This window comes from Argentina silus (genome assembly GCF_951799395.1).
Source record: "Argentina silus genome assembly, chromosome: 10".
In the NCBI taxonomy this organism is placed as follows: domain Eukaryota; kingdom Metazoa; phylum Chordata; class Actinopteri; order Argentiniformes; family Argentinidae; genus Argentina; species Argentina silus.
Window position 1 is genome coordinate 5,569,683 of NC_139664.1, and position 16,912 is coordinate 5,586,594.

General features: G+C 44.2%; 3 protein-coding genes across 4 annotated transcripts; 2 read left to right on the top strand and 1 right to left on the bottom strand.

Annotated features, from left to right (window-relative positions):
• The first annotated feature begins 286 nt into the window (after positions 1-286).
• gnl2 (G protein nucleolar 2) lies at positions 287-11,842 on the top strand. 2 transcript variants are annotated; one of them, XM_083678891.1, is made up of 16 exons: positions 287-478; positions 977-1,061; positions 1,284-1,378; positions 1,574-1,713; positions 3,706-3,890; positions 4,148-4,214; positions 4,979-5,137; positions 6,307-6,420; positions 7,242-7,370; positions 8,477-8,581; positions 8,714-8,872; positions 9,219-9,326; positions 9,731-10,233; positions 10,609-10,691; positions 11,031-11,110; positions 11,295-11,842. In XM_083678891.1, the coding sequence occupies exons 1-16, from the start codon at positions 406-408 to the stop codon at positions 11,436-11,438; spliced, it is 2,229 nt and encodes a 742-aa protein (XP_083535017.1). In that variant the 5' UTR covers positions 287-405; the 3' UTR covers positions 11,439-11,842. The 2 variants fall into 2 exon arrangements, with proteins under 2 accessions (XP_083535017.1, XP_083535018.1); XM_083678892.1 differs by having other exon boundaries at positions 9,737-10,233.
• Positions 11,843-11,914: 72 nt separating this feature from the next.
• dnali1 (dynein, axonemal, light intermediate chain 1) lies at positions 11,915-13,794 on the bottom strand. Its single transcript, XM_083678893.1, has 6 exons — positions 13,683-13,794; positions 13,375-13,511; positions 13,098-13,267; positions 12,810-12,988; positions 12,243-12,407; positions 11,915-12,007 (listed from the first exon to the last, which is right to left on the bottom strand). The coding sequence occupies exons 1-6, from the start codon at positions 13,761-13,763 to the stop codon at positions 11,972-11,974; spliced, it is 768 nt and encodes a 255-aa protein (XP_083535019.1). The 5' UTR covers positions 13,764-13,794; the 3' UTR covers positions 11,915-11,971.
• A 363-nt stretch (positions 13,795-14,157) lies between these two features.
• Positions 14,158-16,788, top strand: snip1 (Smad nuclear interacting protein). The gene is made up of 4 exons (XM_083679664.1): positions 14,158-14,442; positions 14,768-14,897; positions 15,073-15,641; positions 15,788-16,788. Exons 1-4 carry the CDS (start codon positions 14,276-14,278, stop codon positions 16,038-16,040), a joined length of 1,119 nt encoding a protein of 372 aa, XP_083535790.1. The 5' UTR covers positions 14,158-14,275; the 3' UTR covers positions 16,041-16,788.
• The last annotated feature ends 124 nt before the right edge of the window (positions 16,789-16,912 follow it).

Here is a 16,912-nt window from a genome sequence, read left to right on the forward strand (position 1 = left end):
ACTAAATATATATATATTTGACATTTTACAATATAAGTTCAAAGCTAAATCATATCAGCAAGTGAATAACAAACGAACTAACTAACCAGGCATTGGAGGGGTCACTGTAGGACAGTGCAAAAGACACTGTAAGTATTTAGCGCTGATATTGCTCATTACACTGATTTCATAGTTCTTGGGGAAAGACATTATACCACCTCAATCATCTCGACAGCTCCTACGTCACTTCAGTAGGGAACTGCGCTGTCGCCCTGTTGATGACGTACTTCCTGGTTGTAGTGTAGGCTGAGAACACGTGGACTGGACACAGCAAAGAAATTGATTACATAACTTGACATTTTGAGCGACAACGTTGACTTTTTATATCTTTCCTCAGTCTTAGTGGTTGTTAGTTTAACAGCAAAAATGGTGAAGAGCGTGGTAAATCGGTTCAAGGGGAAGAGCACGATAAATCCCTCATCGTCCAGCAGTAACCCCGGTGAGAAAAACACCATGCGACACCAACAGTTTGTTTACAGCTAACGTGGCAAGACAGCTAGCTACATTCTCATATGATTTGAACATAATTATGCAAATAAACACAAACTATAAATGGCAGATATACACACACATACTGTGTTCATAATGCCTATTGCTAAATATGCAGCAGACTGCAGAGCTACAGAAGCTAGCCAGCCAGATCGAAATTCACTGTATTGCAGCACTAGTTTTGTATAACTATCAAATGGCATTTGACAGTTCTACAAAACTGTATTGCTGGAATACAGACATGTAACAGTGTTCTGTAGGAATTCCTGATTCTGCGCCAATACATCAGATGTTATTGATATCTTACATATAATTACAAAACAGTACGTTTCTACTACAGATACTGTTAAGAATGTCAGGTACCAGTACACAAACACCATGATTTGTATTGCATGATATGGCATTGACATATTTTAAACAACCTGAATTATGAATGAACATTTCACAGATCGACCGAAGGGGGTTAATGGACCAAACATGAGGGACCGAGCAACCGTCAAGCGTCTGAATATGTACAGACAGAAGCAGAGATGGTAATTGATGACTGCTCGTTTACATATCGACCACAAACAACTGTCTTACACCTGCACCTCTTCACCCTTAATATCAGCGTGTACCTGAGAGATAGAATGCACGGAATCCTAGTACTACACAAATGCAACTTTTCATTTTTTGAGAACCTCATTTTTATGTATACATCTCTGTCCGCCATTGTTATTAGCCTGTTAATGCTGCTATCCTAATTATCCCAACAGCAACAACAGGGGTCAGGTGATCAAGAGGTTGTCATACCAGTCCACTGTGGCTGATGGGACAGTGGCCAGAGTTGAGCCTAACATCAAATGGTTTGGTGAGTACTGCTACTGTTCACAGTTGACTGCATTGACTTCTTAAAGCCTTAAGGTTAGTGCTTGATGGTTTTTGGTGATTGTGCAAGTGGACTTTTCTACCTAAATTAACCCGGGGCTATGGGCAAGCTGCAAGTAAGGCTGCAGCACTGTGTTGTATACCTGCTGACGTATCCCCTTGGTTCCCTCTGTCTCAGCGAATACTCGGGTAATAAAGCAGTCATCCCTGCAGAAGTTCCAGGATGAGATGGGAGCTGTGAAGAAAGACCCTTATCGTGTGGTGATGAAACAAAGCAAGCTGCCAATGTCCCTCCTACACGACAGAGTCAAGGCTCATGTGAGTACCAAAAGAACAAATGTGATCATCAACTCAAATCATCATAGCAACAGCAGTTGAAATGCTGTCGTTTTTTTCAACTGTGGGAGTGGGCTGTTATACACCATAGAACATTTTGTTTTACCACACATGTAATGTTTGAATATTGAGTACAATCTTGTCGGGTATATAATGACACACCTGTGGATGTGGCATGGATGTGAATCTGTATTCGTTTTCATCTGGTTGTATTTGGGATTTTGTGAGGTGAAACATGCATACATAGGCAGGTAGAATCCTCCTCTTGTCCACTCTTGGATTTTTTCTTTTCCGTATCTCTGCCTCACAATGAACCTGATCATATCGGGTTGTGTTTTGAAAGAGTGAGGAGCGGTCGGCTAGCTTTGAACACCCCCACCCCTTGAAAAAAAAAAAAAGAATAAGAAAAAAAAAAAAAAAGACTCCAAACAGCACTTCTGTCCAGTTCTTCGTGTTCTCTCTGAACATGTTGTTGACTCAGTTTCACTGTTCTTTTTTTTCTAAATAGTTCCATATGCGTGCGAGTCGACCTTTAAAGCCTTTCAAAGCTGTTAGAGATGAATGGCCTCTTCCTTTTTATTCTCCTGCCTTCCCCTAATATTCCCTCTCCTCCTCTTCCTTTTGCCATTGTATGTCATAAGTCATTTTGGGAAGTCGGACCTATGCCAAAATAGTGAGACGATGTTGAGATTAGTTGCGTTGATGAAGCTGTTCAGTGACTTTTCTCCAATTGGCCATACATTTAGTTATTTCTATATATCTGATCTTGTTTGGATCTTCTCCCCTTATTAGTTAGCTGAGCTTAATATTTACTTTATTAAAGTAATGTTGGCTTAGTGCCAGGACAGTCGCAAAGGTGTGTGTCAGTCTGTAATTTTATTGTTTTATGTAGGTGATTTCACAGCAGATTGCCCTCTTTTCCTGTGGTGGTGATTTTGCTCATTGAGAGCTCATGGAGTCACGAACACTCAGACTGAACAACCAAAAGACAAGACTGGAAGAGGTGGTGGAATGAAACTAGATTTGGTGGGAAGAAAGGATAGACATATGGTTTGGAAACACAGCCACCTTCCTGACCATCTTGGCAGATGGTGAAGGCAATCTGAGATCTTAAACATCATTGCTTCTGACAAGATCTGTAAACTGTTTGTTTTTTCTTTTGGTGTGTTGCAATAGGAGTACGGTTGCCTTGTGTTGTAGGGTAATTTGAACTCCTAATCAGACCTGGCCCAGAAAAGGAACTTTATTGGCCTTTTGACTACATCCTTGGGGGTTTGTGTATGCTGTTTGTTTGTTTTATGCTGTTGTTTATTGGTGGGACCCATGGAATGCTGCCATCAGCTCCACTGCATACACGCTTTCCCCTATTCCTCACAGTATTAAAACATTTAATTCTCCATTAGTGTTTTTACTCTCAAATATCGTTTCTGAATGTTGTGATCCAATTGTAAGCCCTCCAAGCCATTGGAGTTTTATTTCCTCATTTCTTCGCAATGTGAACGAAATAAACTGTTGCTTCGATGAAGCATTTGTGTGCTACAAAGCCACACTCTCTGATACAACGCAGACGGCCATAAATCTACAAGGCGAGCAGACAGTGTTTTCCTCCCTTGGGTTTGTGGGTTTGTGGGTTTCTCTGTCAGGCAGCTGAGGGACTTTTAATGGCGCTCAGACACCCTAGCCACTTCACAGCAGGTGGCCATAGTTCCTAATTAGAGAGCAGACTGAATCCCAAGCAAGTCATTGATCTTGGTCTTGCCCCCCTCATGTGTTCCCCGGACAGTTCCTCTCCTTAAGAATCCTTTAGATCGATGGAAAATAATTGCTTCTTATTGTTTAGTGAAATGAATGAACAGCGTCGATATGGTTTCACTATTTTTTTTTCTCCCTATGTCTTGATCTATGATTTAATGCTCTCTTTCTCTCTCCTTTCCCCATGTATCTGTGCTTTCCTTCCTCTCCCACCGTGTGCAGAACTCCAAGGTGCACATCCTGGACACAGAGGGGTTTGAGACCACGTTCGGGCCCAAGGCCCAGCGCAAAAGACCCAACCTCATAGTAGGGGACATGAAGGATCTGGCGGAGACGGCAGAGGCCTCTGCAACAAGCTACAGTGCTGAGAAGGACCGTGACCTGGTGACCGAGGACGATGGGGTCAGGTGAGCACAACTCGCCCATTCAAATTGTTTTTTGGACTGGTTATACTTTCAACCATTGTGTTCAAGAAAGTCGTCCAGTACTAGTAGTTGGTCTGTCATGAGGATTATTTCTGCCTCCAATTTCAGGACTGGTACTATGCTACTCACTTCACTGTGAAAGTACAATGCCTTATTTTGGGACACAAGCTGTTATTCTGTGAGGCGATGTCACCTGTTGAACATGGAAACATAATGGCGTGCATGTTGTTGTCACACAGGGAAGAACAACGAGAGAAGATCTTTGAGAAGGGCCAGTCCAAGAGGATCTGGGGTGAGCTCTACAAGGTACGGGATCCATCCACCTCTTTCAGTCCCATTGATTGCGTTGTCTCGTGCAGAGTTTGCTTACTAATATAGGAATATCCCCTTCCCTTTAACTACCTTCTTGTCAATATAGTGCACAGTTCAGTTCTTTAAAATATTTCAGTTTTAATGAATAAATTAGCAAACATTTCTAAAAACCTGTTTTGGCTTCGTCATTATAGGGTGTAGAGTGATGAGGGGGAAACAATTAATTGAATCCATTTTAGAATAAGGCTGTAACATAACAAAATGTGGAAAATGTGAAGGGGTCTGAATACTTTCCGAATGCACTGTATATCTGGCAGGGGAAGAGAGAATGAGTCCCTATTCATCCTAGTCATCTCTGATAAATGAGCAATAGGCTGGTTCATGCTATTGGCAAAGACCATGCAGTCTAAAGCTCGTTATCAGTGCAGATGTCTTGCTGACATTTTGACCAAACCTTAGATTGCTCCTCCAGTTAAATTATTACATGTATGATAGTTTGTAGTGCTGCTTCTCACTCAAATGCCTATACAATGCATCCTTCCCCCCTTGATGTAACAACCACTGTTGTGTACAGTATGTGTTGGTGAGAGGTTTCATCTATTTTCTCCAATCCCAGAGTTGTTTGTTTTTCTTAGCCTGTCCCTTCTAGCTTGTGTGTGTTGCTCTGTTTCCCATACAAATGCAACAGTTATAATGAGTAAGCAAACGTCTTACACACTCCTTGCCTAAATACTTATGCGACATCCATCTCCCCACAGGTGATCGACTCGTCCGATGTGATCATCCAGGTGCTTGACGCCCGCGACCCTATTGGCACACGCTCCAAGAGCATCGAGGCCTACATGAAAAAGGAGAAGCATTGGAAACACCTCATCTTTGTCCTCAACAAGTGTGACCTCATCCCAACCTGGGTCACGGTGAGACCCCTTCTCCTGGCCATTTAGACCTTCACTAACATTCTACTTGAGTAGCTCACAATAGAGATAAATACAATATCTATAACCGTTCACTCAGTTTTGCAACTATTGAGAAACGTTCCCAGCATTTGAGTGGAGCTCTCTGCACTGGATTGAACTCTGGAGTTCTCCACACATTTTTTTAATCAGGAATCACCCTCGCTCTCCTCAGATGATCTACAGTAGTACCCTCAAGGCTCAACAGGTCTTGATGAATATAGCCCATTGCCTTAAATAACCCCAAGAGAGTGAGCGTGTGTGTGTGTGTGGGTTGGTGTGGGGGGGGGGGTGTTTGTGTGGAAAGCAGGATAGTATGTGTTTGAGATTCATGGGTCACCAAAACAGGAAGGCAAACTGTTTCTTTTATGAGCTACAGCCTTTGACTGTAATGCCAGTGGAATACACCAGAGACGCACAGCGGGGAACACATTGTGAATGAGGGCTTTTTCCAAAGATCTGACTGAGATTGAAACAAGTCGACAGTAAACATGTTGTCCCCCACGGCCAATCAGAGTAATTTTGGAGATTCAGTCCCCCACCCTGCAAATACAAATGGATAGAGACTGATCCACAGTTCCCTCCCCGATTTCATCGAGGCCTTGTTTGTGTCAGTGATGTCAAACAGCTTACTTACAGAGTACGTCTTGTGAGAGTGCCTCTTGTGAAACCTCTCCAACTGCCACCCAGAAGTCTGTTGGCTCTTTTAGCCTCAGACACAATGGCTACTTTAGAGTCACGGTGAACCCTCCTATCTTCCTCTGTAGACCAAAGACCCATCTCTTTAGGTTACACCTGGGATCCTCCTTCTCAGACTTCTCCACCCCTAACACCCCATTGTACATTACCTGAACTTTTGCGTAACAGTTATTGAAAACAAACTTCCTTTCTCTAGCACAGTAACTTGTTCTTATCGAAGGTTTTACTTGTGATGACTGTGATGTGTAGTTGATTCACTTACTCTCGACAAATGTGCTTATTGTAAGTCGCCTTGGATAAAAGCATCTGCTGAAGGACCTCTTGAGGCTTAAACAGTGGCCTATTTATTCACTGTACTCAACCTGTGTGTTGGTGGTTAGCATTTGCTGTGTTGTATGTTTATGCGTCTCTGGTCTGTTTTGTCTTTGTATCAGAAACGCTGGGTGGCTTTGCTCTCCCAGGAGTACCCCACATTGGCCTTCCACGCCAGCCTCACCAACTCTTTCGGGAAGGGCTCTCTCATCCAACTCCTCCGGCAGTTTGGCAAGGTAGGCGACGGTGCTCTGACACAACCCTCCACCATTTGACGTAAACCCTCATCTAAGTCAAAGAATTTCCGTTCCATAAAGGCTCTAAAGGTGGGTATGGTGGCACAGTTTTGGCCTGGCACTCTACCATACCTAAACTTACAGCTGGCCACAGGGCCCTCACATCTGCTGCAGAGCTATTTTTGGTCAATTGGGCTGTAAAAAAAAAAAACACCTTTTGGATGCTCAAAAGAGGAGTGCCGGGAAATACTTAACATAAATTCAGTTGAAAGATATACCGCTGACACTTTCTGTTCGGTTGTAGTGAGTAGAAAACAAACCAATCTATTACTGTGCTTGGGCTGTAAATTAAAGGCCCTCAGACTGCTTTAAGGAGCCTTGCGTGAGGTGAGCCGTTACGCTCAAAGGCTTTTTTTTTGCAGTTTTCCCTCGTAAACTGGCTTTGGCGCCTGCTCATAGAAATGTCAGAGAGATAACAAGGCGTAAAGGCTGTTCGAGTTCACCTTGTGGGACAAACAGGATAGGATACGGATATTTATACCTATTTATGACAGATGTGTGATGCTTTATATAGACAAAGTGCTTCCAATAGTGATATTTCTCTTGTGGAAACGGAGAGCTTTTTTATTTTTAGATATTATCCTCTGGTATGTTTTTTTGGACCAGGCAGACAATAGTGCTTAAGGATGACCAGGTCATGGGTTTTTATTAGTAATGGCATCGGACAGCGCGGTCTAGAATTATTATTGTCCCCAAATTGAAAACAGACTAAGTATGTTGTTCAGAAAACTACACTCTTTTAAATTGTTTGCCTCCCTCAGCTCCACAAAGACAAGAAACAGATCAGTGTGGGCTTCATTGGATACCCCAATGTGGGAAAGAGCTCAGTCATCAACACACTGCGTTCCAAGAAGGTCTGCAATGTGGCACCCCTCGCCGGTGAGACCAAGGTACGGTATCATTCCCTTTAAAATACAAAACCCCTCAATGACCCAACTTAGGCATAACCCTGTATTGATGGATGTCATGAGCATTTCACATAGTTCCAGGCAATCTGCATGATAGCCGATGCAGGGGAGAGGATCTCACTTTAGTCCCTTGAATGCTAAGAAAGAACACAAGATAGGAAGTTCTAGGACCATTTCCTTTTCTGTTCTCCTAATTGTCTACCAGAGAGAGATTTCATAACGCTACAGTGGAATACACTGTACGTCTCCTCAGCCATGACTATACGTCTGAATACCTGGCTGTAGACGCAGCCAATAAATAAATAAAAACAATCACCCTCATCCTTAATTTCCTTTCTCTGGAGCTGTTTATCCTGTTTGGAACCAAATGGGGGTCTGGAAACCCGACTGTCCAAGGCAGGGTCAGGGGAAGAGTGTGATCGTATCTGAGTTGTCCATCCGTGCCAGAGTTTTGAGTGGGGGGGGGGGGGGGGAGTTTTATTTTTTTCCGGATGGGCGTGTGGCCAGCATGTGTTTATCCCTCAAAGTGCAGAGCGTCTTGTCTGCTGCTCGTTGATGTCTATGGCCAAACAAGGTTCCCCTACTTCGTTTTGGCTCACGTCTCTCCCTCTCTCCCGTGTTTGAATTAATGTGCATGCGTTTGTGTTTCCGTGTGAAAAGGCTTGTCAAATGCTTCCTCCCTGTCGTGCAAATATGGTAATGTATTTCAGGGCAAGGTGGAAAAACGCAATGTGATTACCGGTCTGAACCTGATTCAAAACTGTTTCTTCTGTTATTTTTCGTCTTGTCACTACGAGTACCAGGCCCTCCTCTCTAGACAATGCCGCCAGATAACGTAGTGTACCATCAGTTTAACTGTAATCATTCAATTAGATAAATGATAATACTTGTTTTAGGTTTGGCTGCATTCAGTCTTACCTTTCCATCCTTTTTAAGAGAGGCTTAGTGTCACTTAGTTACATTTCTCATTGTTATGGCTGAGATTAAAGAGATAATGATAACCTAGAATAGCTCCAGGAATGAAGAGATGAAATGAGTAAAAAGAGATCAAACTCAGAATAAAGAGTGTATCTCTGTCTCTTCCGTAGGTGTGGCAGTACATCACACTGATGAGACGCATCTTCCTCATCGACTGCCCTGGTGTTGTCTACCCCTCAGACGACAGCGAGACTGACATCGTACTGAAAGGAGTGGTAAGATTCCCCCCTCTTGGTAAACTGAAGTGTATTCAAGTCAGATGGCTTTAGATGTTCAGATTCAATCCTGTGGCTATATCAGATCTGAAAAACCCTGAGATCTGATGTGTGCTCGTCCTGTTTTCTAAGGTGCAAGTGGAGAAGATCAGGAACCCAGAGGAGCACATTGGGGCAGTGCTGGAGCGGGCCAAACAGGAGTACATCCAGAAGACCTACCGCATTCCCACCTGGACCTCCGCCGAAGACTTCCTGGAGAAGCTGGCGATGCGCACAGGAAAACTCCTCAAGGTCAGGACCTAGGTGTTCATTGGTGTCAAATGCTGGTCCCACACCTGGTGTGTCATGCATAGTCTGGCCTGCTTTTAGTTAAGGGCGTATTTGGCGTATGCCTTAACGTAGGTGGTCAACAGAATTAAAATGTGGAAGAAAAAAAAAAAACATAACATCCTTGACGGCCACAACATCTGCAGACTTTCTTTGTGTTGTTATGAATCCTTCTGATGTAAAACTAGCAGTGGTTTAGTATAACCAAGTTGGCTCCTCTAACGCTTTCAATGCTAATCTGACATTTATTGATCAGTTTGAAATATAGTGCGTGACTGGATTTCCATCATGCTTCTCTCGTGTATTACAGGGTGGGGAGCCAGACCTTCAAACAGTCTCCAAAATGGTTCTGAACGACTGGCAGAGAGGACGCATCCCCTTCTTTGTAAAACCGCCTGGAGCCGAGGGAGACCCTGAGGTGAGAGGTGGTATAAAGACAGGAGTAACACGTGTATACACACACATGCACGCACGCACACACACACACACACTTCAGTGGTGTTTGCACATGCTGCTGCCCCCCCCCCCCCCCCCGGCTAAATGCAACAACAGGCCTGGCCTGGGAAAGCGTAGATGTGTGCAGAGGAATCATATTGTCTATTCCACTTGAGTTATCTTGGCTGTAGACATGAAAAACGAAACCTGTTTGTAGGCATTGTGACAGCCTATGGCCCCTGGTCTGAGCATTAATTACTTTATCTTATGATGACTGATGGATAGATGATTCACTTGTATGATTCAAATGTATTTGTTGTAAGTCGCTTTGAATAAAGGCATCTGCTAAATGCCATACATGTAAATGTAAATGTTTGTTGTTTTCAGTTCAAGAAACTGCCAGTGGAGGCGCCATCAGAAGTAGCAGAGCAAGTGACGGAGGAACGGACAGAGGAAGAGAGTGAGGAGGTGGCGGTGTCAGCAGAGCAGGAAGCCCAGCAGCAGAAGCAGAAACGCGAACAGGAGCAGCTCCAGAAAATCGTAGCGAACGTCCGGCAGAACTTTGGCAAAATCCATGTGGCGCCCGAGTACGACGAGGAAGACCTTGCTCCTGTGGAGAATGCCGACCTGGACTTGTCGGACCTGTCCGGCTCCGAAAGGGAGGAAGACAGCGAAGAAGAGGGTGGAGAAGAGGACATGAAGGAGGACATGGAGCCAGTGGAGGAAGAGCCTGGGGCCTCAACCAGCACCACCACCGCCGCCGCCGCCCAGCCTGCTAAGGCAGAAGCCAAGAAGAGTTCACGCGAGGTGATCCAAGAGCTGGATGATAAGATAGCAAAGTACAAGCAGTTCCTGGACCGGGCCAAATGCAAACGTTTCTCTGCCATCCGGTATGTCTTCTGAAGTCTTTTTTTTTTTTTATTATTATTTTGAAATGCTTTATTATTTTCTCGTAAGCTCACATCACTCTATTGTGAGCTTGTCAGACAGAGAGATGATGGTTCCTTGAGCTGAAACATGCCCCATTTTTCCCAAATTCTCAGGCACCTGGGGATTGGCAGCTGTTCATACCTCTGTCTGATCGATAGGCTGTTTTCCATAACCATTTACGTCACTGTTTTCTGTTCACTTTCGTCTCACGCTGGTGAAGTTCTGTGGCCAATTTGCTTATATTGTCGGCTCATCAGATTCCTAATAAAGTAAACTGTTGATGTGTTTGGAGAAACAAAATGACACGTGACGTCTCTACTTTTCTCTCTGGTCAGGATCCCAAAGACCCTCTCAGACCAAGTGTTCACAGACATGAAAGAAAAAAAGGAGGCAGCAAAAGCTCAACGACAACTTAAAGGTAACAAGCTTAATTTAAACTTTTAGTCACATTTATTGACTTCTCGTGATCTTTTTGTATTTTGATATGTAAACATTGTTATCAATGATTAGATTCGCTTTTTTTAATGGACAAACTTAACCTCGAAATGTATTCCTCAAACTCAAGGCCCAGACAAATTTCAAAGAATAAAACACCCTCCTTGCAAGTAAACTAATATCCCCCCTCTGTACTTATGTTACTTTTGTCAGTCTTGTTGGGCAGCAGCAGATGAAATTATTAAGGACGGGGAGATATTGGGGTGCAAACCGAGGTCAAATAAGCGATCATACACTCATTTGCAAACCTTTGCTCCTTTAGCTGCCATACTGATGAGTAAGAAGAGAAAACTGGAGGCAGACGAGGAGCCCACCCCGCAGGCCAAGCTGACCTCCAAGCAGGTACAGTGCATTCTCTCCCCCCTCATCTCGACATCAAACACCACCATCCATCTAGGTAGACAACTCAGATGGATGTGTGCTCTTGCTAATATTACTGGAATGAAGGAAGACAAGGCCTTTTCTTCCCCAGCACAACGTCTCATCTCATTTGTCTTCCTTCTGTTTCTTACCTTATCTCCTGCAGAGGAGAGCGGTGGAACGTGCTAAGAAGGTGAAGAAAGTGGGGGCTCGCTATTACGAAACTGCCAATGTCAAGAATAAGAACAAGAACAGAAAGACACCAGCCCCCACCACTGAGGGCAAGAAAGCCAAGAGATCAAAGCGCTAGTCTGGAGTCCAATACCAAACTGGAACATTTGTAATAAATCCCTATTTTAATGACTCTGTAATTGTAATAAATGGAGCCTGGATTGAAAGAAATGGGGGGGGTATTTAACGAAAGAGGAACGTTGAGTGGTTTTATGTCACTTGTTCAAGTGCACTTGATGCCTCGTCCTGACCAGAGTGACCTTCAGGGAAGTGACGGAGACAGCTGTCGCCTCTTGTACATGCTTTTTACTTCAACTTAAATGGAATTTCACTGCAAGGTGAAGGGATGATTCTAATTTCATCCACAGAGTACAGATGTACGGCACTCTTGAAATGTAAGAGACACAACATTTGTGTTTATTACAACCTACATGTACATGTCATGTCTTCAAAGATAAATAAAAAATGTTTATCACACCAAAACAGTCAAAGTTGTTTCAGTGTTATGCTGCAAGAGAAAGGCAACTTATGCATGGCACTAAGATTGTGACTTTAATTACATAATGCTGTATTGAAATATGCCGGCTATGGATCAGTCCTAGGATGAATAGATCACTTCTTTGGGGCAATGATCCCCTCCAACTGGGCCTGGAAAGGATAAAGATGAGCCAGTTTTACTAATAACTCAATTGAAATGACCTTTTCTTAGGACTAGTGTAAGACAATGTTCTATCAAGACCATTACAGTTGTTGCCTGCCGTCCATTGATTTCAGGTTACCAAGGTCAATCATTATACACTGCTTCAAATAATGGCTCTGAAAATTCACTCTGCAGAATCCCTTTAGCCCTGAAGTTCTTGTTGAGCTGGCCTGAGTGCCTTACCTTGAGTTGCTGGTTGGTGCGCTTCAGGAACTGAATCTCCTCTGTGTGCTTCTTCTCCTCCACCTGTCGTCTCTCCGTCTCCCTCTTCTCAATGGCCTCACACTTCGCTTTCTGTTCGTTCACCTGCCTCTCCATGTCCCGCTTCTCATTCTCCAGATCGGAAATCTGCATAGGAAATAAGGTGTATTACCAGAGCAATCCATAGACTTTGTCACCAATCATTAATTCTCTCTAGATACGTCTCGAGAGTGTAGTCTCATCAGGTGCTAAAGCTGTGTGGCTTATAGAGGAGATGGCGCCATCTGCAGGATATCTGGCAAGCTTACACCCATGAGATTCTTGAGGCATGGAGGAAAGTGTTTTTGTGTGAAGTGCCCTTATCACACTAGAGCCGCACCAAGCTGAGCTGTACTGTTCTGGCCTGGTTACACATCCAATAGTTGCTGTACCATTACTGGAAAGGATCATGCCAAAAGAAAATATCCAAGCCAGCACCGTGTGGTTCACGTCGGCCCTGTAGTATTTACAGCAAGCCCTCTAGTGATGCATGTCGGTCTTCGCCCTTACCTTCTTTTCCATATCAGACTTGCCCTGTTCAGCCTGCAGGGCTTTCCTCATGCCAAAGGCCACACTGCTCTCGTACAGGGTCTGGTAGGCTGCAATGGTCATGCGGATCTCATCTCTCACCCGCAACAGCAGCAGCCCTCTCTCCGCACAGTTGATGGTGACCTGCCTTATCAACTCATCTACAGGTGGTACACAGGAAAGAGGCTTAGACTGATCAATTTGAACTCACATTCTGTATTTCCTTTAGGGTTTTCAGATACTTCCATCCATCCCTGTCCCTCTCCTTACCGAAGCACTGGGAATAAAGCTCTCTGCGGACAGGGCAGATGCCTGTCTCCCTGGCCTGCCTCTGCTGCAGCTTCAGGTCAAGCTGCTCCTGCAGGTGCACCACATCCATACGGGTGCAAGGCGTACTGGACACCTGTTGCACCCACAGCTGGTTGGTCTCCATCCATTCTCTGTAACAGTGGAAGTGCAGAAGTTAACTGAAAGATGGAGCAGTAAAAATTTTCCTGGGCACATCGAGGGAAGAGGGAGTTTTGTCTATGCCGATGACAGGCAATACCTGGGCGGTAGGATGGCATTAAGTATCTCCTCAGTTTGCTGCTTGTTTGCATCAGCTGAGATGGTCTTTGGTTTGGGTGGAGGTGGTACAGGACCAGATATTGCAGGCTGCTGAGGACTCACTTTCAAAGGTCGTGCCTGAAGGTAGTGGATATAATTAAATTTACACAAACAAACACAACTTCAGATAAATTAGATAGTGTTTGATATTGAGAATTTAGAGAGCTGTTAACAAAAATCCTCTCATCTGTGTCATGCATGGTTAATATTTTCACCCTGCTAATGAATCGGGAAACAAAACACGGTTACCTTTGGCGACTTCTTCTCTGCGTTTCTGCTCACCAAAACTGGATTGTCATATTTCAGGAGAGAATCAGCTGGAGGAATCATTGTGACACTTTACGACACTATAACCTATGAAAAAAAAGTTTCTTTGTAATCATCAAAGTTTCAATAAATATTTGTATTGCTGAGAGGTGAAGTCTTTTCACATTTTGTTTATCGTTACTATGGCAACCTATTGCCTATGCGCTACATCTTGACCTCTCCGAGTTGAACACACACTGCGCACCAGGAATGTAATAAGATCATTGATTGCACACATCTATGATTCACAAGAATACAAATAAATTATTGAAAGCTATTATTATTACTACAGGACATGAGTAAAGGTATTTATACATGGGATGTTGGGTCAAGTATTTTAGCGGAACTAAAGCTAAGCCATGGCCTTGTGGCGAAGTATATTCCCATCGTCCCACCGGAAACGGAAATACGTGTGTAGGGCACAATAGAAGTTTCAACGCGTTACCAAGAGTTTGTTGTTCACTTTTCATTCCTCTATGATAATCTATCTTTGATATGAACCGAATTTAGTAAATCAACTAGTCACTTTTTTCATAATGGACAAGGATAGGCGACACAGAAGGGTGGAATCTCCCGTTCGCGAGTCTAAAGTGAAGATCAAGCAAGAGAAACTCAGCCCTGCTAGGCCACAGAGATCACGCCGCTCGAGTTCGCGATCCAACGGTAGCCCGAGCCCACCGCCGCCGAAGAGACGAACGAGCCGGTAGCCTAACTCAATTGACCCTTGTTTCCACTACCACTACACTGTTGCATTGCAAGCGGAGTAAAAGTATGGTTGCAAGGCCACGTTGTCAGATAGTAAACATAAACAACAGTAAGCTAGCTGTCAGAAACAACAGTAAGCTAGCAATAGCAAGCTAGCTGACGTTAATGTTACCTTATATTGTTTTGATTTTACTTTTACGTAGCTGTTAGTTGTAGCCTTGTTAGACAGGTGTTTCGCGTCTCCAGGATAGCCAACTATATAGCTAAACTGCTATTGTTGCTTGGTTTTAATAAAGCCTGTCGTTATGCTTTTGATAATGTAGATCGCCCGCCAGGACAAGGGACCGTTCACCAGGTAGAAGGGACAGGTCTTTGGGAAGACCGCATAGCAAATCACCCAGAAACCAGAGAAGCCGAAGTCCTCCCCGTGGGGCAGATGTCAAAATAAAGCGGGTGATTAGATCATAGCATGTTTAAAATGTGATGTGTTGGTAAACAGGTATTCAACTTTGAATACACAACATGTAGGCCTATAGTGTGGTTGAAATGATAACACCAGCTGTATTTTCAGTGTATCAGAGCACAGGAATTGACTCGCCTGTCCACTGTGCCATCATTTGCCCTACAGGAAAGGGATGACCACAGAGGTGCTGATGAGCGCAGGAGACGTGACCGAAACGACCAGCCGGTGGAGAGACGGAGCAGGTGGGAGTCAGACAGACCCAGGGAGAGGGAGAGAGAGGGGGATGGGGGACGGGGTGGTGAGAGGCCCCGTGAGCGCGATGCCCACGCTTTCCAGCAGCAGCAGGCTGAGAGACAGCAGCATGACGAGCGACGTCAAGAACGGCGCAGGTTTGAAGAGAATGACGAGGAACAAGCCCCCAGATCGACCCAAGAAGGGGATGAGGGCAGCGATAGCCCCCCACCTGACAAAGAGAAGCCCAACTTTGAACTGTCTGGGGCGCTTGTGGAAGATACCAACACCTTCCGAGGGGTGGTGATCAAGTACAATGAGCCCCCTGAGGCACGTATCCCCAAGCGCAGGTGGCGACTGTACCCCTTCAAGGACGATGAGCCACTCCCAGTCATGTACATTCACAGGCAGAGTGCCTACCTAATGGGGCGGCAGAGGAAGATTGCTGACATCCCCATTGACCACCCCTCCTGCTCCAAACAGCATGCAGTGTTTCAGTACAGGTGAGCACAGAACTTTAGTTCACCATACGTAGTCACGAAATTACTTAATTTACCCACTCAACTCACGGTGACTACACTGCACTCAAGTAGCATTCGTCTGTCACTGACTTTTGGGTAATGTAGTTCTGTTTCTCTGTGCTTCCCAGGCTTGTTGATTTCACCCGTTCTGATGGAACCAGCGGGCGCAGGGTGAAGCCCTACATCATCGACCTGGCCTCAGGCAACGGCACCTACCTGAACAACCAGCGCATCGAGGCCCAGCGCTATTACGAGCTCAAAGAGAAGGACGTGATCAAGTTTGGCTTCAGCAGCCGTGAGTATGTCCTCCTACATGAGTTCTCTGACACAGCTGAGGTGGACGCCAAGCAGGAAGAGGACGACGATGGCCTTGACGAGTAAAACATGCCCACGGACTGTTCTGTCAAATGCATTGTGAGAAGAGAATGCCCTCCTCACCGATGCTCATCAGCCGGCTGCCTCCCAAAAAATTACCGGAACAATGAACTGAACTGTTGATGTTGTGGGTTAAGCAGAGTTCAGGGTTAATGGAACATATCCAAATGTGGAAAAGTCTGTTTTGTTTGTATATTTGATGATGGCCATAAAAAACCTGCTTTAACCTGCCGTATCTGTCTCACAGAAGACCCCCTTCTCAGGTCATTAGCCTAAGATCAGTAGTATGGTCACAGTTAATTTTTCCTATATCCGAACATGTTACTTTCAACACAAGTGCTCAATGCCAGAAAGAATTACGATTTTATTATTATATTTTTGGATTAGAACATTGAATACAAAATATATTGCTGAAGACTAGCCTACAGTATGTCCAGACCGTAACTGTTAATGCACTGGATGTGTTGAATGTGAATGCTGGATTAATTTCTGTATTTGTGTATGAGCATTGCCAGTTGCAACAACCAGTATACTTAATGTATAGCTTGTATTTGTATCTTTGCTTTTGTTTTGTGCTACTTGTGATGTAGGAACAACGCAGTCCTGTGTGTTTAACAGTGCATTCTCCTGACTGTTTGGAGGTTCTGGAAAGATCATACACACCGTACTGTAAATCATGAATTTTCCCTTTTTTTCTTCTTTTTTTTTTTCTTTTTTTTTTTTTTTTTAACTTTTTCGAAAACCCTTGACATACATGCATTTAGTTCCATTTTAGGTGTTTTGTATTGTAAATAAATATCGTAAAAAATATGTTATTGATTTTCTCAAAATTGCATCTAACATTTTCCTCAACATTTCCACAATATTTAGGCAAAGGC

What these genes read in the sequence shown, in the direction of transcription:
- gnl2 (XM_083678891.1), top strand. Translation starts at nt 406, where the DNA reads ATGGTGAAGAGCGTGGTAAATCGGTTCAAGGGGAAGAGCACGATAAAT. An exon ending in ACATCGTACTGAAAGGAGTG is followed by an intron (nt 8,582 to 8,713) that starts GTAAGATTCCCC and finishes CTGTTTTCTAAG; the next exon opens with GTGCAAGTGGAGAAGATCAG. An exon ending in GAGCCGAGGGAGACCCTGAG is followed by an intron (nt 9,327 to 9,730) that starts GTGAGAGGTGGT and finishes TGTTGTTTTCAG; the next exon opens with TTCAAGAAACTGCCAGTGGA.
- dnali1 (XM_083678893.1), bottom strand. Translation starts at nt 13,763, where the DNA reads ATGATTCCTCCAGCTGATTCTCTCCTGAAATATGACAATCCAGTTTTG. An exon ending in CAGAGAAGAAGTCGCCAAAG is followed by an intron (nt 13,512 to 13,682) that starts GTAACCGTGTTT and finishes CACTACCTTCAG; the next exon opens with GCACGACCTTTGAAAGTGAG. An exon ending in AGTCTGATATGGAAAAGAAG is followed by an intron (nt 12,408 to 12,809) that starts GTAAGGGCGAAG and finishes TTTCCTATGCAG; the next exon opens with ATTTCCGATCTGGAGAATGA.
- snip1 (XM_083679664.1), top strand. Translation starts at nt 14,276, where the DNA reads ATGGACAAGGATAGGCGACACAGAAGGGTGGAATCTCCCGTTCGCGAG. An exon ending in CAGATGTCAAAATAAAGCGG is followed by an intron (nt 14,898 to 15,072) that starts GTGATTAGATCA and finishes TTTGCCCTACAG; the next exon opens with GAAAGGGATGACCACAGAGG. An exon ending in CATGCAGTGTTTCAGTACAG is followed by an intron (nt 15,642 to 15,787) that starts GTGAGCACAGAA and finishes TGTGCTTCCCAG; the next exon opens with GCTTGTTGATTTCACCCGTT.